The 22,824-nt window shown below is 52.3% G+C and overlaps 1 protein-coding gene across 1 annotated transcript in view; it reads left to right on the top strand.

The window, feature by feature from the left end:
• Positions 1-22,824, top strand: part of HSPG2 (heparan sulfate proteoglycan 2) — a 95,072-nt gene that overhangs the window by 53,862 nt on the left and 18,386 nt on the right. Inside the window, 27 exon segments of the mRNA XM_087914796.1 lie at positions 539-619; positions 790-1,020; positions 1,114-1,227; positions 3,094-3,221; positions 3,312-3,398; positions 3,489-3,547; positions 3,691-3,864; positions 5,672-5,782; positions 5,989-6,089; positions 6,405-6,585; positions 8,323-8,445; positions 10,120-10,272; positions 10,773-10,915; positions 11,578-11,713; positions 11,858-12,009; positions 13,458-13,596; positions 14,279-14,415; positions 14,937-15,072; positions 16,596-16,747; positions 17,026-17,155; positions 17,238-17,389; positions 17,895-18,036; positions 18,994-19,148; positions 19,283-19,418; positions 19,914-20,065; positions 22,017-22,155; positions 22,267-22,418. Of these exon segments, the coding sequence (XP_087770922.1) occupies positions 539-619; positions 790-1,020; positions 1,114-1,227; positions 3,094-3,221; positions 3,312-3,398; positions 3,489-3,547; positions 3,691-3,864; positions 5,672-5,782; positions 5,989-6,089; positions 6,405-6,585; positions 8,323-8,445; positions 10,120-10,272; positions 10,773-10,915; positions 11,578-11,713; positions 11,858-12,009; positions 13,458-13,596; positions 14,279-14,415; positions 14,937-15,072; positions 16,596-16,747; positions 17,026-17,155; positions 17,238-17,389; positions 17,895-18,036; positions 18,994-19,148; positions 19,283-19,418; positions 19,914-20,065; positions 22,017-22,155; positions 22,267-22,418 (3,696 nt within the window).

Genomic DNA, 22,824 nt, shown 5'->3' with positions numbered 1-22,824 from the left:
CGTTAGAAATTGAAGATTAGTAAAAAATAGTATTTTAAAAAAAATTTCGTTGTACGAGGTGCAATGACAATAAACTAAACTAAACTAAACACGTGAAAAGAATTAAAAATGTTAAGATGGGGCATGTGACAAGAATATTAAGTATACTAGTATTAAGTGAGAATAGAGCATTAGTACCAAGCAATGAATACGTATAAACTGTAAGGGTTATTGCACAAGATAGTTGTACCCAGATGACACATTGTTCAAATGGAAGATGGATTGTTTGTATAATATAATAAAATAAAGTAAAATAATTTTACTTTACCAAAAAAAGGGGGAATCGTCCCCTTGCCATTTATGCTGCTGTAGTTTGCAGCTTCTCTCCAGCGTTCCGCCTGGCTTCCTCCGTCTTAGAGGAAGGAAGCAGGATTGGCCATTGGCCCCTCTGCCCCCTAGGAAGTGGAGTCGGGGAGGGGGCTAGGGCCCCTGGGGCTCTGCTTGAGACCCTCCCAGCTGCTGTGAAAGCGCCTCCCCCCTTGTTCTTCCTCTCTTTCAGGGCAACGACATCACGCTGGTGGCTTACCTGTCCGAGCTGCGGCCTCACGAGCACAAGGGATTTGAGGTGGTCTTCCGGGAGGTAAGGAGGCAAGGGAGAGCCATAGGAGGAGTGGGGGGAGGAAGGGAGGGAGCAGGCTGGCATTCCTGCACCCCCTTGTCACCTCCAGGGGGAGCGGGAGAAGCGGTCCAGCCGCCAGTCCCACCCGCGGCCTCTGGACTGCCCCTTCCCGCTTCCTTTTTCCTCTTCAGCAATTCTGGAAGCGGCCCGATGGGCAGCCCGCCACGCGGGAGCACCTGCTGATGGCCCTGGCCGACCTGGACGAGGTCCTCATCCGCGCCACCCACTCCACGGACATGCTTTCAGCAGGCATCACTGGCGTCAGTATGGAGACGGCGGTGCCCAACTACACCAGCCTGCCCCGGGCTCTGGAAGTGGAGGAATGCCGCTGCCCGCCCGCGTACCAGGGCCTTTCTTGCCAGGTGAGCTGAGGGGCTGGGGCCCAGCCGGACCTTTAGGTCTCAGAATAAGCCCTGACCCCCAACCCCTAACCTTCCCTGCCTTCTCTCTTGCAGGACTGCGCGGCCGGCTACACCCGGACCGGCGGAGGGCTGTACCTGGGCCACTGCACGCTGTGTGAATGCAACGGGCACTCGGAATCCTGCCACCCTGAGACTGGCACTTGCTCGGTGAGAACACTTCTGGGTTGCCGCCTTTGCCAGAGACTAGCAAAGTGTTCTAACCAAGGCTTCCTGAGACACCAACAAAGTCACATAAAACCCAAAACCCTTTTTATTTTAGTTCAGTGGCTGTGAATTATTGTCATTCACAGCTCGGAACGAGTCTTAACGGGTTATAATTAGTCCCAGGGACGTTGGCCAAAGTTCTTCGGGAGAAGTCTGATAAGAACACACCTTTATCTGTCTTGAAGCGCAGCCAACAACTCAAGTCCCAATTAGTCTTTCCAAAACCAGAGAACAAATTCAGCACGGAGCTTTCAGAGTCCAAACCGATCGACGTTGCTTCCTGCAAAGGTTTCTCTACCTTTGCCTGTCCTTTATACCTTAGCGGAGGGGCAATCTCCTCCCAGCCTTACTCCTGAGTCACCCCTTTTGTTTCAGCTGCTCTTATCTTCTGGCAGCTCTGCGCACTGGGAACAGGCTCCCCTCGTTCCTCTGCCTTGCTGCTGCCAGACTCTGGAGGCTCTGGAGGTCAGCACATAATTCCCAGATGGTCCTGGCCCCATCTCTGCCTCGGACTCAGGACCATAAGTGCCTGGGGAGGGGGCTGGAAGGAGCAGGGGCTTTCTTGGCGCCCCTCAGGTGCCAAGCAGGGGCTCTGCCCTGAGCGGCAGCCGTTTCCTCCCTTGCAAAAGGCATCCGGGCAGCTTTCAGTGGCCTCAACGGGGCTGCTCAAAGCTCTAAACCGTGCATGGAATCTGGCAGCCAGGAGAAGAGAATGTGGCGCTGGGGTGTGTGGCAACGACTTCGGTTACGCAACGGGGAGTTGGGATACTTTTGCAGTTGGTGAAACGGCCTGTTTTGAATATTGGCCTTCCCGTTTATCCTGTTCTTAATTAATTGGATCAAACGGGGCTTTTCTTTAAATGAGCATTTTATTCTGTTGAAAAAGCAGCAGTGGAAACTTGTGAGGAGGGTTTGGCTTCCAAGTTGGCCTTCTCGAGTCTCTTCCCCTTCCCCTGGGTTTCCGTTCCCCTTTCTTTCCCACAATGACAATCCTTCTGTTCTTCCTTCCTTCCTTCTCCCTCCCTCCATTCCTCCTTCCTTCCTCCCTCCCTCCTCCTTCTCCCTCTCTCCTGCCTTCCTCTCTCCCTCCCTTTCATCGATCCCATCTCTCCTTCCTTCCTTCCACCTCCATCCTTCCTTCTCCCTCCTTCCCTCCTCCCTCTGTCGCTTCCTCCCTCCTCCCTTCTCTCTCCCTCCTTCCTCTGTCGCTCCCTCCCTTCTTTTCCCCTTCCTTCCTTCCTTCCTTCCTTCCTTCCTTCCTTCCTTCCTTCCTTTCCTTTTCCTTTCCTTTCCTTTCCTTTCCTTTCCTTCCTTCCTTCCTTCCTTCCTTCCTTTCTTTCCTTCCTTCCTTCCTTCCTCCTCCCTCTTTCCCTCCCTCCCTCCCTTTGTCACTCCCTCCCTTTTTCCCCTTCCTTCTCCCTCTATCTCTTCCTTGCTCCCTCCTTCCTTCTCCCTCCCTCTCTCCTTCCCTCCTCCCTTCTCTTTTCCTCCTTCCTCTGTCGTGCCCTCCCTTTTTCCCCTTCCTTCCTTCCCCCCTCCCTCCTTCCTCTTGCTCCCTCCCTCCTTCTTTTCTTCTGTCCCTCCCTACTTCTGTCACTCCCTCCCTTCTTTCCCCTTCCTTCCTTCTCCCTCCATCTCTTCCTTGCTCCCTCCTTCTTTCTCTCTCCCTCCTTCCTCTGTCGCACCCTCCCATCTTTTCCATTTCCTTCCTTCCTTCCTTCCTTCCTTCCTTCCTTCCTTCCTTCCTTCCTTCCTTCCTTCCTTCCTTCCTTCCTTCCTTCCTTCCTTCCTTCCTTCCTTCCTCTCTAGCACTGCCTGCACCATGCAGCTGGAGAGTTCTGCGAACAGTGCGCCCCTGGCTACTACGGAGATGCCACCGCTGGGACCCCCGAGGACTGCCAGCCGTGCGCTTGCCCATTGCCAGATCCTGAGAACCAGTAAGCCACCTGCCCTCTTGTGGGTGGGGAGGGGGAGCAGGAATCCCTCTCGGCGAGAGCTCAGGATGGCACCTACTTCTTTTTTGGCAGATTCTCGCGGACGTGCGAGAGCCTGGAGGGCGGTGGCTACCGCTGCACTGCCTGCGAACCTGGTTACGCTGGCCAGTATTGCGAACAGTGAGTGGGTCTCTCCCTGGAAGGGCTGAGCTGGGATGCGGCAGCAGCCCCTGAGCGCCTCTCCTGATGGGTCTCTGGTTCTCCCCCTAGATGTGCCTCTGGATACACGGGCAACCCAAACATCCATGGGCAGAAATGTCTTCCTTTGGGTGAGCAAAGATGCGCTTGCTCGTCGTGGAGTTGTCGTCCTACGAAACGGGGGTGGTGCTCTGTTTTCCGCCGCCTGGCGTACAGGTGCTGAGCTGCCCCCTCCCCTCTGCCTCTCCCTCTGCCTCCTCCTCCTCCTTCTCAGGACCCCCCGAGCAGCCCCGCCTGGTCGTCCGAATCCATCCCTCCCGGACGGCTGTGTCCCAGGGCAGCGAAGTGACGCTGCGGTGCCAGGTCAGTGGGGAGCCGCCCCATTTCTTCTATTGGTCCCGTGAAGATGGGCGTCCCGTGCCAAGTACTGCCCAGCGCAGGGAGCAAGGTGAGTTTGTGCCATCCCCCAACTGGGCAGATTGCAAAACATGTTGGGGAGGGGTGTGTGGAGACCCAGAAGGGGAGGGACAGTGGCCCGGGCAGGGAGTGTCGTGTTTTTGAAGTCAAACGAATCTGTGGCCTGGTTGCAAACCACAGAAACCGAGTCAAACCAATCTTGGACGGGGAGGATCCCTCGATCTCTGAAGGGTCCTTTACAGCAGGGGTCGCCAACCTTTTGGACCTCAGGGACCACCAAACTCATAATTTTAAATCCCAGGGACCACTAACCGGTCTCTGTGGGCGTGGCCTAATTTGTGGGTGTGGCGTGGTGGTCATGTGACTGGCTGGGCATGGCTGGTATGTAAATATTATAAATGTTGATATAAATGTTGAATTTTTTATTTAAAAAAAGAGCAACTTTTACCCAAAATCAGGCAAAGCAAGGCAGATTGAGTTGCTCACAGAATCACAGATTCATTCAGAGATCTATCTATCTGCCATCGGCTAGCTCAGTCTGTCACATAAAATTTGCTGGCAAGCAAACTCACAAAATTAACTCACAACAGACCATGTATGTAAATATTGAATTTTGTATAAAAAAAGAACTTTTACCCAAAATCAGGCAAAGGAGGCAGACAGACTGAGTTGCTCACAGAATCATTCAGTGATCTATCTTATCTGCCATCGACTAGCTCAGTCTCTCAAATTTGCTTGCTGTGAGTCTGCACTGAATAATAGAACCTTCAGTCCTAAGGGAGGTTCGGCTGTGCTTAAAAGCAGAGCCGAAGACCTAAAGACTAGCTAGAAAGCAAGAAATCCAACCTTTTCCTGCTTTCTAGCTAATCTAAATCTCCCGGCACAGCAGAACAGCTGATGGTCGGAAAAAGGAAAAATAGCAATTTAGCAGGCAAGTTTGCCGGGTAAGGCATGAGTGGACGGAGAGCGTTCCTGCGGGCCACGTGGGCTGCGCAGCCTTGTGTTCCTGCGCAGCCTGGATTAATTGCTTTGGGGGGATGCTCTGTGGGTGAGATTTCTCTGCGGCCCACCAAAATTTTCTCGCGGCCCACCAGTGGGCCGTAGCCCACCGGTGGGCAACCGCTGCTTTACAAACCGCTGCTAGAGCAAAGGCTCTAGTTCTCAAGATTTCAACAGAGTGGACAGGGAGGGGCAAACGGCAGCCTATTCTGTTAGACCAGAGTTCCCTAACCTTTCCGGCTTGGCGGACCAGCAAGCTGGGGGGAGAGGCGATGCTTCTGTGTGCGTGGTGTACACGTGCGGCACTTACACAAACAGTGTGCATGTGCGCTTACCACTCACGCAAATGGAGCATGTGTGCAGGCTCGCTTGCCCGCTGCTCACACAAGCGGGGATGTGCGTTGCCGCGCTCACCTGCCTGGTTGCAAGCCACTCAAGGCCCGCTAGTGGGGTGTGGCCCAGAGATTGGGGATCAGAGATGGTCTTCAGCTGGTTCTGACCGGTTCTGGAGAACAGGTAGCGGAAATTTTGAGTCGTTCGGAGAACCGGCCAATCCCACCTCTGACTAGCCCTGTTCCCATCTATTCTCTACCTCTCAAGTCCCAGCCAGTTGTCTGGATCTCCTTTGGTTGCCCTGTCCAGGAGAACGGAGCTGGAAAGCAGGCTAGTGTGGGGTAGGAAGGGAACGGGCATTTTTTAGTAACCTTTTTCCCTGCCACGCCCACCCAAGGCAAGCCACACCCACAGAACCTGTAGTAAAAAAAATCTGAATCCCACTGCTGCTTGTAGGCAAAGCAGCTGGCTGGTTTCTGACTCAGTCATTCCTGAATCCCCCGCAGGCGTCGAGTTGCACTTCGCTAGCATCCGGCCTTCGGAGGCCGGTGTTTACGTCTGCACCTGCCGAAACCCCCACTTTACCAACTCCAGCCGCAGCGAGGTAGTCGTCACAGGTGAGGCGGAAGCTACTCAGAAACTGGGCTGCCGGGCGCAGGGAGGCATGTAAGGGGACCCCCCACTCCTCCAGCATAGCTGATGTGGGCTGGCTCCCTCGAAAGAGGGAGAGAGAGAACTGTGAGAGAGAGAGATAAAGAGAGAGAGAGAGAGCTGGGTCGGGACCGGCTGGGCAATGCTGACCGGCTTCTCTCGGCCAGCGCAGAAGGCCCCAGCAAGGCCATCTCCGTGACGGTGGAAGAGCAGAGGGTGCAGAACGTGAAAGCCGGCAGCGACGTCACCTTCCTCTGCACGGCCAGGAGCAAGGTGACTCTTTGGAGGTGGGAGAGAGAGAGAGAGAGAGAGGTGTGGGGAGGGGAATCCTTGCCGAGGGAAGGCGGAAGTCTAGCAGGCCAGATCCGAGAGGGCCTGGCGAGACCTGCAGTGGCACAACGGTGCCCAGGGGAAGCGCAAGTACCACCGCGGTTGCATGCCGAGACTCCCCCTGGACGTCCAGCCACGGACGCTGCCTCCTCTTCCCAAACCAGGCAGGGTGGGTGCATTTGGGCTCTTTCCTGCCTCTTCTCCCCACCCACCCACCCTTGTTTCTCTCCCCCGCCCGCCTCCTGCCTTCTCCTGCAGTCCCCCGCTTACACGCTGGTGTGGACACGGCAGAACAACGGGAAGCTGCCCAGCCGCGCCATGGACTTCAACGGCATCCTGACCCTCCGGAACGTGCAGCCGGAGGACGCCGGCATCTACATCTGTACAGGCTCCAACATGTTTGACATGGACGAGGGGATGGCCACCCTCTACGTGCAAGGTAGGACTGCAGCTCTCACGCGCCTGCCGGCTGCCAGGAAGCGGGGGAGTCCTCCTCTCCGGCTTGGCCCGCCAGCCCACATCTCCCGAGCGCTACGCTGATCCGGGCCGCCAACCCCGGGACCAGCCGCTTCCTCGCAGGCTCACGCAAAGACACGCTTCTGCTCTCATCCATCGAGCGGAGGGCAGGAGGGGAAATGTCGGGCGGGTGGGTGGGGAGAAGCTTTTGGGGACGGGAGGCCCGTCTCTGAAGACGGCGGCGCCTGGACTCGCAAGGTTCCTGCTTGAGGCAGCTCAACACGCGGCCCCCTTTTCACACGCGGCCCCCTCTGCCCCTCCCCCCCCAACCCTGTTTTCAGCTCCATCGAAGACTCAGATGTTCTATGGTCCCGTAGAAATGGTGGAAGGCCACAGACCTTGTAAGTCAGTTTGGCCTGCAGGTGCCTGTCCACCTCCCCCATTGGAAGCCGACTTTGCTTGTGGGCTGGTGCTGTTTGGCCTTTCTCCTCCTCCTCCTCCTCCTCCTCCTCCTCCCTCCTCCTCCTCCTTCTCTTCTCTCCTCCCCTTTCTCCTCGTTCTCCTCGTCCTACCTCTCATCCTCTTCTCCTTCTCTTCTCCTTTTCCTCCTCCTCCCTCCTCTCTTGGGCTCTTCTTCCTCCTCCTCCTCCTCCTTCCTCTTTGCCCTCCTTCTCTCCTCCTCTTCCTCCCTCCTTTTCCTCCTCCTTCTTCTCTACTTCCTCTTCCCCCCTCCTCTTTTTCTCCTCCTCCTCCCTCTTCCTCCTCTCTCATCCTCCTCCTCCTTCTTCTTTTCTTCTCTCTTCCCCTCCTTCTCTCCTCCTTCCCCTTCTCTTCTCCTCCTCCTCCCTGTTCCTCAGCCTCTTCTTCCTCCTTCTCTTCTTCCTCTTCCCCCTCCTTCTCTCCTCATCTTCCTCCTTCTCTTCCTCCACCCTCCTCCTCCTTTCTCTTCTTCTTCCTCTCCCTCTTCTCCTCCTCTTCCTCATTCTCCTTCTTCTCTTGTTCCTCTCCCCCCTCCTTCTCTCCTCCTCCTCCCTCTTCCTCGGCCTCTTCTTCCTCCTCCTCCTTCCCTTCTTCCTCTTCCCCCTCCTTCTCTCCTCCTCCCTCCTCTTCTTCCTCCTCCTCCTTCTCTTCCTCTTCCCCATCCTCCTTACCTCCTACTCTTTCTCCTTCTCTTTTCCTTCTCTCCTCCTCCTCTTCCTCCACCTCCACCTTCTTCCTCCTTTCTCTTCCTCTTCTCCTTCCTCTCTCTCTTCTCCTCTTCCTCCTCTTCCTCATTCTCCTTCTTCTCTTCTTCCTCTCCCCACTCCTTCTCTCCTCGTCTTCCGCCTTCCCCCCTTTCCCCCTCCTCCTTACCTCCTACTCTTTGTCCTTCACTTCTCCTCCACTTCCTAAACCTCCTCCTCCTCCTCCGTTCTCTGGAATGCCAAGGTGCCTTTCTTACTCCCAGGTCAGCAAGGCGGAGTGGGCAGACTCTCCCCTCTGCCTCCATCCCTGCTCCGTTGCCCCCTCCCAAGCCTTGTTCCTCTAGTTTCCATCCATGCATGCCTCATGCCTTCTCTGCCTGCATGCGCGCAATGTGCTCAGCCACCTCTTCCAGCAGGGGTCTCGGGCCTTGCCAAGGATTTCAGCCTGGCTCTGGAATCCTTGTGGGCACCTTCCACCTCCAGGCCCCAGCCCCCCTCCCCAGCTCTGACCAAACCGAACCTGCTTCCTCCTGCAGCTGCTGCTGCTGTCCAGCCCACAGCCGCCATTGAACCCTCCCAGCTGAGTGTCCAGCCGGGCCAACCAGCCGAGTTTCGCTGCATCGTGACCGGAAGCCCAGAGCCCACCATAGAATGGATCGGTAAGCCTTCGTAAGACCCTCCACCTCCCCCCATTCAGGCCAGATGGTCTGGCTGACCTCGGCTTGGCAACCTCCGGAAGGCTCAGACCAGGTGGGGCAAACTTTAGGGGGGCCTCAACCCCTCGGCTGGTTTGGGCAGTGGAGAAAGCGTCCCGAAGGCAGCCGTGAAAAACCACATCCGGGTTGAGCCGTTGCACGCCAAACAAGGACGGGTCTATGTATCCACGGGGATCGACCTGAGATCAACTTTTTACACACACACACACACACACACAGAGCAAGCGTGTCTCAACTCATCCCGGTCGTAGTGGTCTCAAATGTGCTTTTTTTTTTTTCAAGAAGCCATTGGACTTTTCTGGTTTTTTTTTTTTCTTTGAAGATGTTTTGCTTCTCATCCAGAAGCTTCTTCAGCTCTTTTCAAGAGGCCATTTCTGGGGTTTTTTTTTTCTTTGAAGCGTTTCGCTTCTCGTGCAAATGGAGCCCTTGTGCACGGGCTCGCTCGCTACTCGTGGGGGGAGATGCATGTTTGCTCGCTCACCCGCTCCCCGTAGAATAGACTAACAGAGTTGAGCAGGAGCGTCATATTTCCAAATATTAGCCTCTTCCTAGGATCGAACTCGCAGCCTCTGGATTGTGAAGCGAGAGCTCCACTTCTAGATCGCCGGAGCTGCACGGCCCAATTCCAAACAGTTCAAGGCCCTGTAGTGGGTTCGGGGCACCCCTGCCTCAGCTGTAACTTAAATACAAATGACGCATGCAAAATACAAGGTGGGAGGGAAATAAGATTTGGGGAGCCTCGTGGTTCCCCAAAAAAGAGCGGTTGGTTTAACGAAGGATTGTGCTGTTGGTAGGGAATCCTTCTAAAGGCGGGGTGTCAAGCTCTTATTTCACTGAGGGGCATATCAGGGTTGTGTTGGACCATCGGGGGGACCAGGGTGGGCGTGGGCAGCTCGAGTCCATCGTGTTAGGGGTGCCTGTGGGGGCCCAAGCGCTCTTATCAGCGAAAATGGGCTCCCGAGCTCCGTTTTCAGCCACGACGTCCTCCTGCAACCCTCTGCCACCATGGTGGGATTGAAAATTTTTTGACTACTGGTTCTGTGAATGTGGCTTGGTGGGCGTGGCAGGGGAAGGATATACTGCAAAATCCCCCTTCCCTCCTCCACCTCACTAACCTGCTTTCCAGCTCCGTTCTCCTGGGCAGGGCAACCAAAGGAAGACCCAGCCGATCAGCTGGGACTCGACGGGAGGCGGAGAATAGAAGGGGTTGGCGGGGCCTGTCAGAGGCGATTCTTTTGCCGGTTCTCCGAATGACTCAACATTCCCACTACCGGTTCTCCAGAACCGGTTAAAGACCACCTCTGCTCTGCCGGCAAAAACGGAGCTCGGGAGGGTCGCATGGACCAGTCCTTGGCTCTTTCCAGCTCAGCTCCATGAGCCAGATCGACCGCACCCCGATCCGGCCTGCGGGCCTTGAGTTTGACACCCCCTGTTCTAAAGGATGCATCTCTGTGCGTCGCTTGCTGGCCGGTGCTGTTTTCACCTGGGTGTTCCAGGATTCGGTTTTGTGCCTGGGATGGGGTCGAACGGAGGGGCCCATCCAGCACCCTCTTCCCCATAAGCAGAAAATCCCCTCACTTCCGACTACTGGGAAGGTTTTTTTTCTCTCTGCTCCAGGAGGACCCGGGGGCGTGATTTCCCCCAAGGCTGTTATCCAGGGTGGGATCCTGCGCTTCCCTGCGGTGGAGCCTGCCGACGAGTCCCAGTACCTGTGCCGAGTGCGAAATAGTGTTGGGCAGCACATGGCCCGAGCTTTCCTGCAAGTGCAACGTAAGTTGAGGGGGTGTCTCTCCGGGCCACAAGGTGGATGCCCGATACCTACATGACAGGGAGAGGTGGCACCCAGCGACCCTTCTGTTCTCCCTTCCTGAGCATGAGATTGACGATAATGGAGCTCAGAGTGCCTCAGAGTCCACCTCATAATCCCTTGTGCGGCAGAGTCTGGGAAACTAAATGGAGCTGAGTGTTTACTGGCCGGATGCCTTTCCTGCCTCCAATGAGGAGTTTTGTTCAGCAGATATATTCTCATTGGGCCCAGAGAGAGAAATATCTGCCTCTACCTAGGATCGAACGCACAGCCTCCGGATTGTGAGGCGAGAGCTCCACCTCTAGGCCACCGCACATCTGAAGAAGAGTTAGCTAATCAAATTGGCCAAAGGCAAGAAATCTCCCCAGTGAATTGAAGTGGGGCGACCAGCTTTAGGCCATAAATGGGCGTGACGGTCTGAGAGAGGGAGCGGGGGGCTGATCTCTCCTTTGCTCTTGGGCAGGCACCAGCGTCCCCCAAGTGCAGGTGAGCCCCGAACGGACCGAGGTGCAGGAGGGCAGCACCGTCAGACTGTACTGCCGGGCTGCGGGCTCCCCAGCGGCCACCATCACCTGGGAGAAAGAGGGCGGCAGCTTGCCTCCCCAGGTAAGGCCTGGTCTCCCAGGGAGGTGGGCCCCTCCCAGACCCTTGGGGTCCAGGTGAGGTTGCCCGGGGGAAGATGCGGGCCAGGAGCAGACCCAGCCTGCGACGCCTCCTTTGGTGCTTCTGATCTTTCTGGCGGCCTCTGTCCCCTCCCCCTTCCTCTCTCTCTCTCTCTCTCTCTCTCTCTCTCTCTCTCCTTCTCTCTCTTGCCCTCCTCCTGGGCCAGGCGCTTCCTGTCTTTGGGTTCTTCCACTTCCAAAGTGGCAGCTGGGAAGCCGTCCGGCAGCAAATACGGGAGCTTCAGCAGGTATCCCTCTGCATGAGCCCCTCGTACTGCTCTGCTGGTCGGCCTCGTCAGCCTCCTCTGCAAGCTTTTTGGTCTCTGGTTCTCCAGCGGAGAGAAGCAAGGTCTCCCCCCAAAAAAAAAACTGTTTTGCTTTTCTCCCACCCTCCCAGAGTGTGCTGGCTGCACCCCGATTTCTACGTCCCCCTCGCCTGCTGCTCTTCCACTCTTTTCTTGCTTGTGCCGGCGCTCACGGATGTTGCGGGCGGCATCTGCCCAGCTCTGGGCCCCTTAGGGACTCCTTGGCACTCCCTTCCCCCAGGAGGGTGGGAAGCCAGCTGCCCCTTGAGGGTCTCCAACGGTTTCCCTTCGTGCCTTGCAGTCCCACTCCGAGAGAACCGACTTCTCCACCCTGGTGATTCCCTCCATCACGGCCGCCGACGGAGGGGTGTACCTGTGTGTGGGCAGCAGCCCGATGGGAGTCGGCAGAGCCCGCATTGAAGTGGCAGTCATTCGGGGTAAGGCGAGACCTCTGCGTGCACCTCTGGCTGGTTTGAGCAAAACGCCAAGGGTAACATATTCGAATCTGGACTCAAACTCGCCTCCTCGCAGCGCAACTCATGTCCTTGCCTCCTTTCCCTTCGCCCTTTGTGTCTGTTTAGCGTCCGGCGTCTCACCCATTGTCAAGATCGAACCTTCATCTTCTTCGGTCACTGAAGGCCAGGCCTTGGACCTGAATTGCGTGGTGGCCGGCCACCCTACAGCATCCGTCGTGTGGTACCGGCGGGGAGGGGCCCTGCCAGCCAACCACCAGGTTCGGAGTCTCCCAGGACCTGAGGGGAGTGGGCGGCCACATCTCCCTTCTCTGCGGGGGTCTCCCTGGTTTCATTCTGGGCCATGAAAGGGGGAGGAGTTTGGAAAAGGCTTGACAGAAACAACAAAAATCCCCTCTTGGTTATGAGGAAAAAAATACACTTCATTCAGAGTGGTTGGTCTCATCTGGACCCCGGGGTGGGCTGTTGGGGGCTCTCAGGGGCTTGGGAGAGCCCCTAGCTAAGACTCTGCGGGGCTCAGAGGACCCCCAATAACCTCAGAAGGACAAGCAGTAAGGGAAAGCTCTTAATGGGCTTAACTGAACTTCTGGGCGTTCAGCCAAGAGCATTTCACACCTGGTAAAAGTGTGGCAAGCTAGATAAACAATCCAGTCAGCATTTGCACGAGAGAGCCATTGAGAAAATCAGATAATATAGCCACTAGCCTCCGAGGGGGTTAATTCCCAAATAATAAGAATCACCTAACTCACCAGAAACTCCACTAAGATGCCAAGATCCCTCTCACAGTCACTGCTATTAAGCCTGGTTTCTCCCAGTCTTTTATTTACATATTAAATGCATGAAATAATAAACAACTTTTTGGTATATATCTTTTTTTAGGCAATTAGGGCAAAGAAGCCACGTTGAATTGGCTACACCCACCCAGGTACATTTTTTTAGGTAATTAGGGCAAAGAAGCAATGTTGAGTTGGCCACAACCACCCAGCCATATGACCACCCAGCCACACCTACCCAGCCAGTCATTAGGGAAGAGAGCCCCTTGCTACAAAATTTGAAGCCCACCCCAAAATTTGAAGTCTGGCTCTAAAGATCTCTTTTTTTTCAATGAATGTATAAGATTAAATTTTCTCAGGATGGTTTTCAGAAAAGAGAGCTGCCATAGTAACAGGACGAAGAATCCCTCTCAGTTATAAGCCAGGATCCCAGTAAAGACATAAAACTGTGACGGGGGGAGCACAGATACAGATAGTCCTCAACTTATAACAGTTCTTCTAAGTTACAGCGACACTAAAAAAAGTCATTTAAGACTATTCTTTACACTTATGACCGTTGCAGCAGCATCCCCACGGCCGTGTGATTTACACTTGGATGTTGGACAACTGGTTCATATTTATGACGATTACAATGTCCCAGGGGGTCACATGAGGCTTCTGTGGCCCGCAGGTGTCATGGCAGACAGCAATGCTGCTTCCTCAGTGGTGTTATGCTAACGGTTTGGACCGGTTTGACAGAACCGGTAGTAAAAAAAAAAAAAAGCTACCGATGATCAGCTGAGAGGAGGAAAAAAATCCTGGGACAATGGGACAATCAGCTGTTTTAGGTGCACGTGCTTTAGGTGCATGCGCTTCAGGTGCACATGTGCACACATGCGTGATCACCAAACCGGTAGTGGAACAGGTAGGATCCCATTGCTATCCTTCCTCCCTAGATCTACGGGTCCCTCCTGCGAATCTTGGAAGTCTCGGCCGCTGACTCGGGGGAATACGTCTGCCGAGTCAGCAACGGAGCCGGCCCGAAGGAAGCCTCCATCAAGGTGACCATCCAAAAGAGCCACACCTCCTCCCAAGGTAAGGCCAAAGACCAAACCTGGGCGTGGGAAGGAGAGCCAGGAGTCGCCAACCGGAGCACAAGAAGGCAATGTTCGGGCCATCCTTTTTGTCTGCCTTCCTGGCGGTCTTTGCTTGGGAATGGAGCCCCCCTGGAATTCGTGAGCAAGAGGAGCTGACTCATAATTTAATAAAAGCAACTTATTATTAGAATTGCATAACCTGTTAAACATAGATATGATGAATACTAATGTATTTGTATCAAAACGTGACTAGACAGGGAATTTAAATATATATATATAATAGTGGCATATTTAGAAATGAAAAAGGGGATAAACAATGGAAAATTATAATTGAATATGAACTTGTGAATTGTTATTAGAACTATATAATCTGGTAAACACTGCCAATATGATTATTAACATATAATTGGAAGTGAAAGCAGTGAGATGACGAATCTAGAGATTGACACAAAAATAACATTTTGCAATGTTGAATAATCAAGAATGATTATTTAACCAAATATATGCAATGATATCAAATTTTAAAAGACTGTCAACAATATTAAACAAGAGGAATCTTTGTATCAAAATGTAAGACACCAGGGAACCACATTGTACATTGTACATTTTTGTTGTATCCAAAAATAAAAAAATTATCGCAAGAGAGAGAGAGAAGCTGACCCGTCTTCTGACTTTCTCAGGGCCAGTCCGGATCGACTCTTCCTCTTCTTCCATCACCGAGGGTCAGTCCTTGGACCTTGCCTGCCAGGTCACTGGCCTCTCGCAGCCCAGAGTCACTTGGTACAAGCGGGAAGGGCCCCTCCCAGCTAATCACAAGGTACTGTCAGGATTCCAGCAATCGCCCTAATTAAATTATGATTCTCCAGCCAAACTTCAAAAAACTTCAAAGGATTTATTAGAGGCGACATACTGGCCCTGCCCTGTATGCAACCAACTCTGGCATACGTCATTTACAATCACCTGTGACTCTGTTTCCCCCCTCCCCCCGGTGTCTCATAAACCAGATTCTCCCAATTGAGCACCTTCATGGGCTGGGTGTCCTCATTCACCTTCTCCAATTAAACATATTCGCTGGCAAAAGCTCTGGTATTTTAGTTACAATCTTTTAAAGAGAAGAGTTGGAGCTTACTTTTGTTTTCAAACTGCTGCACTGCTCTTCCAGATTTCCTTCCTCCCCCCACCCATTTTTTTTTTTTAATGGCAACTACTAAAACAGGCATAGGAATGTTTTATGAGTTGAAAGGTATGGGCACGGCGGGAGACACTTGGCTAGAGCGCACGCCTCTTCCTCTCTTGTGGGGGTCCTCACCACCTCTCTCGACTGCCTTCTCTTTTCAGATTTCCGGTCTCCGTTTGAGGATTCTAAAAGCCACAGCAGCCGACTCGGGAGAATACGTTTGTCGGGTGACGGATGGTGACAGCAGCAGCGTTCGAGAGGCCTCCATAGTGATCACTGTGCACAGCAGCTCCAAAAGTGAGTCAGAAGCTCAGGTACCAGCTTAAGATCTGGAACCTGTGAGTTTCTTTTTTTTTTTTTAATAAATTTTATTGAATTTACAATTAAAAACATATCGACATTACATATACAAAAGGGGGAGAAAAAGAAAAAAGAAAAAAAAACGCTCGGTCTTACGAACCGAAAAAAGAAGAGAAAAAGAGATATAAAAGAAAGAAAGAAACAAAGAAACGGAAGAGAAAAGAAAATACATTTAAAAACAGACAGATATCCTTTTTGACAGTCTGCAAGATCCAATTCTCCTACCTTAATTTAAATACACACATCTTATCAATATCTATGCTTAAATTACCCATTGTTCATTAAGCAGTTTATCTCTGAAATAACCAATTATACCACGAGTTCCAATTATCATAAAATGTTACATAAAAGACTCTTTATTTTTAAGTGCTATAGTTAATTTATCCATTTCTGCACAGTCACATATTTTCTGGATGACCATTTGTTCTGTAGGTATATAGGATGATTTCCAGCACTGGGCGAATGCTAATCTGGCCGCAGTTAGGATATGAATTGTTACATATTTCATCTTTTTAGGTAAATGTTTATCAGAGATCCCTAATAGGAAGAACTCTGGTTTGTATTCTATTTGTGAGTTTCATAGGTCCAGGATGGAAGGGCCAAAGAAGGCAGGCCAAGCCTAAGGGGAACCCAGGCAGTGGTGGCATTCAAATATTTGTTACTACAGGTTCTGTGGGTGTGGCTTGGTGGGCGTGGTGTCAGGATTCCAGCAGTTACTCCAATTAAATCATGAGCCTTAAGCCACACTCCCAAAACTTTTCTTTTATTAGAAGTTAACATGCCGGCATTTGCCTGGACATAGACGACTCTGAGACACATAATTCACTGTCACCCTTGATTCCCCCCACTCCTCTGGGTGTATCCTCCAACGAAACACGTCCATAGCCAAGAGTCATCAATCATGTTCTCCAATTAGATTTTTGCACGCCAGAAGCTTCAGTCATCTAATCAGTCTTTGAAGAAAATATGAATGGAATGTACTTTCGATTCCACGCTGCTGCCTGCTCTTTGAAAAATCCATCCCTTCCTTTCAGTTGACAACTATAAAACGTGTATACAATATGTTTTATGAGTTGACACAGGGCCTGGCTCGGTGGGCATGGCAGGGGAAGGATACGCTGCAAAATCCCCATCCTCTCCCCACACCCCACTAACCCGCTTTCCAGCTCTGTTCTCCTGTACGGGGCAACCAAAGGAGACCCAGACTGGGACTCAATGGGAGATGGAGAATAGATGGGGCGGAGCCAATCAGAGGTGATATTGGCTGCTTCTCTGAGCTACTCAAAATTTCCACTATCGGTTTTCTAGAACTGGTCAGACCACCTCTGAACCCGGGTTCAGATCCAGGGGGAGTTCCGCTCTCCCCGTCAAACCAGGCCCACGGAAGCCTATAGGGGAGGGCTGGCAGGAGGGGGGAGGTCTGTGAACTGATGGTCGGCTCCTTCCTCCTATCTTCACAGCCTCGGGAGTTACGCCTCCACTCTGGATCGAGCCTTCGTCGCTCTCCCTTGTCCCAGGACAAACCTTGGACTTGAATTGTGTCGTGGCCGGCCAAACCGGTGCCACCATCACGTGGTACAAACGAGGCGGATCCTTGCCAGCCGGCCACCAGGTAAGGGAGCCCCCTGGAGGCTGGGGGAGGGGCCAGCGCTGTCCAGAGACTACTTCTTTCTGGGGGGGAGGGGTGTTTTCCGCAGCAGCCCCCAACCTTTCAGACACCAGGGACCGGTTCCGTGGAGAGAAGCTTTTCCGGTCTTTGCTTGTTTGCATGGACCGGTTTCTGGCATGCCGCAGCCCTGTGGCCGGTCCGTGGATTGGGGGTTGGTGTCCCCTGGTTTACAGCATCCCTTCCATCGTTGTGCCAACTGTCTCTTCTTCCTCGACCCGCAGGTGTCCGGTTCCCACCTGCGCCTCACGCGGCTCTCCCCGGCTGACCTGGGGGAATACGTCTGCCGCGTCAGCCTGGATTCCCTCACCCGAGAAGCTTCCGTCCTCATCTCCCTCACCCGCTCTTCTTCCAGTAGGTGTGGGGGCTCCCGGTGAGGAGGGCTGGGCTCGCTGGGGGCTGGCGGTCTCCTCACCTGCCCTTCTGCTCTCCCCAGCCTTCGGCGTGGCTCCTCCGGTGAGCATCAAGGCCTCCTCGTCCGCCATAGCTGAAGGGCAAACGCTGGAGCTGGACTGTGTGGTTGCCCATCCGGAGCAGGCCAGGGTTACCTGGTACAGAAGGGGCGAAGCCCTGCCAGCTCACCACCAGGTACAGGCATGGCACAGCCTTAACAAGTGCAAGCGGATAACAACTTTGGAGCCCCTTGGGCAGTTTGAGCGCTAAAAGCCACTGTCTTGGAGGCACCTCCATGCCCGCAGAGTGCCCCAAATTAGCTCTTGGGCACCATGCCAGTTTCAAAGCAGTTTGATTGGCTGGAAAACGCTCTTTGGACTTGGGAATCTGGAGCTGCTGCTGAGGAAACAGCATCGGGTAGCTCTAAGTCTGGTTGCCCAGGACTGGCCTTAGTCTGGATACGAACCGAGATAGACGTTTAGTTTGAATTTAGTTTGAGTTTAGTTTGAGTTTTAGTTTTAGTTTTAGTTTTAGTTTAGTTTTAGTTTAGGGTGTTATTTTCATTTTGTTTTTTAAAAAGGGATTTAGAATCATTGTGGGGGTTTTTTCCCTCCAGTGTAAAATCTATAAATCCATACTTCATAGTCAGCAGAGCAGAGGTTAACTTAGACGCGCTGATATGGGTGCCATCCTCTTTTAGGCCTCGGGAACTCGCTTGCGTCTGGTCAAGGTCTCTCCCGCTGATTCCGGAGAGTACGTTTGCCGGGTCAGCTCCGACGCCGCCAGCCACGAAGTCTCTGTCTTGGTCACCGTCCAACAGCAGGAGGGCAGCCCTACTTTCCGTAAGGACCGCCTTCTCCCGAAGCCGCTCGCAAGGGAAGAGAACCGGGAAGGTTGAACTGGGGGGGGGCGTGGAGCAAAGGTTGTCAGCAGGAGGGAATACAGGCAGCGCTTGGCTTACAACAATTCATTCAAAGTTAACAACGGCACTGAACAAAGGGACTTTTATGACCGTTCTTCACACTTAAAGACCATTGCAGTATATCCTTGGGATTTACGTTCGGATGCTTGGCCATTGGTTCATATTTACGACGGTTGCAGTGTCCCCGGGGGTGTTAAGTGATCCTCTTTTTGCGACTTTCCGGCAAGCCAAACTAATGGGGAAGTGGGATTCCCTTAGCAACAGGGTTAGTCATTTAACCGGTCGTAAAGTCATAAAGTGGGGCAAAGCTCACTCCACACCAGTGGTCTCACTCGTAGCAACAGACCTTTTCGGGCTCAGTTGTGGTTGTTAAGTGGAGGACTAGCTGTTGCAGCATCCTGAAAGGAATCCTAAACCCTGGAACGTTTCAATCGGGGTTCTTCAAACTTGGCAAGTTGATGACGTCTGGACTTCCACTCCCAGAATTCCTCCTGTGGTCATGGCAGCTCAGGAATTCTGGGAGTGGAAGTCCACAAATCTTAAAACTTGCCAAGTTTGAAGACGCTTGCTTTAAGGGATTAAATCAGAGGTCTCCAAACTTGGCCAATTTAAGACTTTGTGGACTTCAACGCCCAGAATTCCTCTTCCAGTCATGGTAGCTCTGGGAGTTGAAGTCCACAAAGTCTTAAATTGGCCAAGTTTGAAGAACCCTTGGCTTAAAGGATCTGCTCCTCTGACTCCCAAGGTTTACGTGGGTCAACTGGGAGGAGAGAAGGCAGCAACTGAGGGGCTTCTCCGAGACTTGGCTTCTCCCTGGCTGGGGGTGGGGTGAGGAGTTACAACAGCCCTGACCTTTCTTCTCTTGTGACCATGGCAGCCGCTGGGGTGACCCCTCCTGTACGGATCGAGCATTCTTCCACCGCGCTCTCCGAGGGCCACACCTTAGACCTGAAATGCATCGTGGCTGCCTCTGTGCCGCAAGCAAAAGTCACCTGGTATAAGCGAGGAGGGGCCCTTCCTGCCAGACACCAGGTATGGCGCCGCCCATCCGGGGCTCGCCAAGAGGGGCTTTTTCTCCCAGCAACACCTCCAGGTGCTGCGGGGAAGAGGCCAGCGCCTGGAAGGCGGTCCCATCCTCGTTCACCCTCGGCTCGCTTCTTCCCCAGGCCTCTGGCTTCCTCCTGCGCATCCCACAGGCTTCACCAGCGGACTCTGGGGAATACGTCTGCCGCGTGAGCCACGGCTCAGTCATTCACGAGGCTTCGCTGGTGGTGACCATCACAGGTCAAACGGGCCCTTACTGTAAGTGCCCCTCCCTATGTTTGTTGGGCTGGAGGGCGTGATTGCCTGCTCCATGGGGGTCTCTCTCATTGAAATGGATCTGTCAAGGACCCAACCCAACAGGTCCCACTGAAACGATCCAGTCTCTTAACGCAAAACTTTATTGAGTACATCATTACAGCACAGAAGGAAAGGAAAACCAGCTCCGGCTAATTCCCGCGCAATTCAATATAATTATAGATTCCTTCCTCCCTCCAATTAGTGCAGGTCGCAATTGTCCAATTAAGTGTCACGATATTGTTATGAGAAAGTCTCTGGAAGGTCTGGCAACCACCTGCTGAAGTGACCTTGGTTCTCACAGGCTAAGGGCTTGATGGTTACAATCCACATTCCAATTCCCGCTTCCCACCCCCATAGTTCGTTGGCAAGCTGAGAAGCAGTAAAAGTGAAAGCAGCGTGAGTGCGCTTTGAGTCTTGACAGGATCCCTCTTTTCTCCTTGCCTCTGGTTCTTCTAGCTGTGGGTGTCACTGCCCCCATCAGGATCGATAGTTCTTCCGCAGTCATCTCCGAGGGGCAGACCTTGGACCTCAACTGCCTGGTAGCCGGCCAGTCCCAACCCAGGGTCATGTGGTACAAGCGTGAGGGTGCCCTCCCCGTCCACAGTCAGGTAAGGGGACGTGGCAGAGATTCCTGCCGCATTTGAGCAATGGTGGGCTTTGGGACACCCAGAGGCTGCAAAGGGAGGCTGATGGAAAGGAAGCGGGGTTGGGATTGTGGGAAAACTGGATTAGCCAGACATTGTTTTTCAGAATGTGTGTTATGCGTTTTTTTTCCGGTCATGTAATGAGGGATCTCCTGAAATACTTTGGCATAATATTTGGGGGCTTAGGAAACTTCTGCAGCTACGTGCCTCTCTGTTCCAACTTGCCATTAGAGTAAGGGGAAGAGGCATTGCTGTCAGCTTTAAAATTCAGCTGTCGCATTTCATCGAAGGGGGGATGGAGGAGTTGAAAAGTTCAAGGTTATTCTGTATGTCGTATTAAGAAATTCCAGTTGCAGTTAATTGGTTCTCATGATTTATGAAGTGTAGAAGTGGGAGGAGAGAGAGGTAGATTCTGTGTAACGCTCGAAAATAATTTCACTTTGGGAAATTGCCTTTGACATGCCAGATCTATTTCTAAATAAATCAATTGGAGAGAAAATGTCTTGGAGAGATTGATATCACGGATACTTTCGGGGTGCCTTACAATTTCTTTAGAATGGGTTAGATGGAGAAATGAAAACTTTACGATTCCGCTAAAGACTGTGAGCAACTGAAACCTTTTTTTTTTCACCAAAAGTTTTTTATTTTTTAAATTTTATACATCTTTCACGTGAGCAATATGTTTCCAGGTTATAACACTTATACATAATCATATTTTCATTTATATTAATCTTATATAATATTAACTCATATCGTTATCCATTTCACTCATCTTTAAACAAGAACATCATAACTTACTTTACTTTATTGTCACTGCACCTCGTACAACGAAATCAAACACCATCTTCAGTGCACATCATGACCACGAAAATAAACACAAACACACATCCTTCACCCTCCACATATTGAACCAAAATCCCCCGACACCGCACCAACGCTGCACTATCCAGCAGAATTCAACAGAGCTCCTGCCCTGGGATAGAAGCTGTTTTCCAGCCTATTTGTCCTTGTTTTTATTATCCTGTACTGTCTGCCAGATGGTAATAGTTCCAAAAAAGGCTGCCCAGGATGAGGATGTTTTGAACTTTCTTAAGGCAGCAGGAGCTATAAAGCTCTTCCAAAGAGGGAAGAGGGCAACCCATGATCTTCTGGGCAATGATATTAATCCTCTGGAGTGCTGTCCTATCTGCCACTGTGCAAATAGCAAACCCTACAGAGGTGCAGTAAGTTAAGATACTCCCTGTGGTGCAGCAGTAGAAGGTCACCAGCAGTTTTCCATTCTTTTGTTGTTTCCTGAGAAGTCTCAGGTAGTCTAATCTCTGCGGGTCCCTTTTGACCAGGGCTGCAATGTGAGCCTCCCAGGTCAGGTCCTCTTTTAGGGTAACATCCAGAAAACTGGCCACTTGCTCCACTCGGTCTCCGTTGATAAGATGTCTGATCTGTTCCTTCTATAGTCCACCATAAGCTCCTTGGTCTTATTGGTGTTGAGGACCAAGTTGTTGTCTCCACACCACAAAAGCAACCGGTCCACCTCATCTCAGTAGGCAGGCTCATCCCCCCTCCCCACTGGGAGATGAGTCCCACCACTGTTGTAACCGTAACAGGTGTGGAGTTGAAGCAGATGGTTCCTATAAGTGTGAGAACAATGTGAGAGGTTGGGGGATTTGGCTGGGAAAAGTATTGTTTAATTCTACAGGAACCTCAGAGTTATGTTTTCTTCAACACTAACATGCAGCGTATTCAACAAAATAGTAAGATTTTCGGAAAGAGAATGAACTGGGAGGGGTTTTTTTGGATTCTCGTGCTGAATCTTGACACCAAAGTTTTGGGAAATCCGAGGAGGGGTCTGTTTGTGGAAAACGGCTTCAGTTAGTAAAAGAAATCAGCTCTTGAGTGTTTGCTCTCCCCCCAACAGATTTTCGGAACCCGCCTCCGGATCTCGCAAGTTTCGGCGGCCGATTCGGGCGAGTACGTCTGTTACGTGAACGATGGCACCAGCCGACTGGAGACCTCCACCATCGTATCCATTGCCAGCAGCTCAGGCGGTCCACCCAGTAGGTGCCCGGGAAGCTTGTGGCCAGAGGGGAAAGGGGAGGGGAGGGAAGGGAAATTGGGGAGCCGGGCAGCAGGGGATGCAATCCAACGATCTTCCTCATTCTCTTCAGCGCCTGGAGTGATCTCACCGATACAGATTGAATCCTCCTCCTCGTCCCTCGCCGAGGGGCAGACCATGGAGCTGAACTGCCTTGTGCCTGGCCAGACGCACCCCAAAGTCAGCTGGTTCAAGAGAGGGGGACCCCTCCCACCGAACCACCAGGTAGCGGGGGGAGAAGCTCGATCCTGTCACTCTTCCCAGCTCCTGTTCTGACCCAACCCGGTTCCCAAACACAGACAAAGGCAGCAGCCCCCACCTTTCAAGGTTTAATCGCGAATGCTGTTCCTTTACAGGTAAAAGACTGCTTTCCCACAATTATCTCCGACAAGAAAGAGCCTTGGCAAGTTGTTTGTCAAGGCTGCCAAAAACCCAGAGTTAAGAACTAATTTACAAGATTCATGAACTAAGATGTCCACCAGTTGAGCTTCAGAGCTTCTTTGCTGTCTGCAAAGAATGCTTTTCCAGACCTGGCTTTTTATCCTCCTGAGGGAAGGGCCATTACCTTGCAGCCTTACTCCCGAGTCGCCTGTGCTGCTGTAATTGTTCTTTCCTCTGAGTAATCCTTCGT

The sequence above is a fragment of the Pseudonaja textilis genome, chromosome 18, assembly GCF_049901715.1.
Source record: "Pseudonaja textilis isolate UNSWEBS1 chromosome 18, rPseTex1.2, whole genome shotgun sequence".
NCBI lineage: Eukaryota > Metazoa > Chordata > Lepidosauria > Squamata > Elapidae > Pseudonaja > Pseudonaja textilis.
The sequence above is the reverse complement of the archived record's forward strand: the minus strand, read 5'-3'. Positions and strand labels throughout refer to the sequence as shown.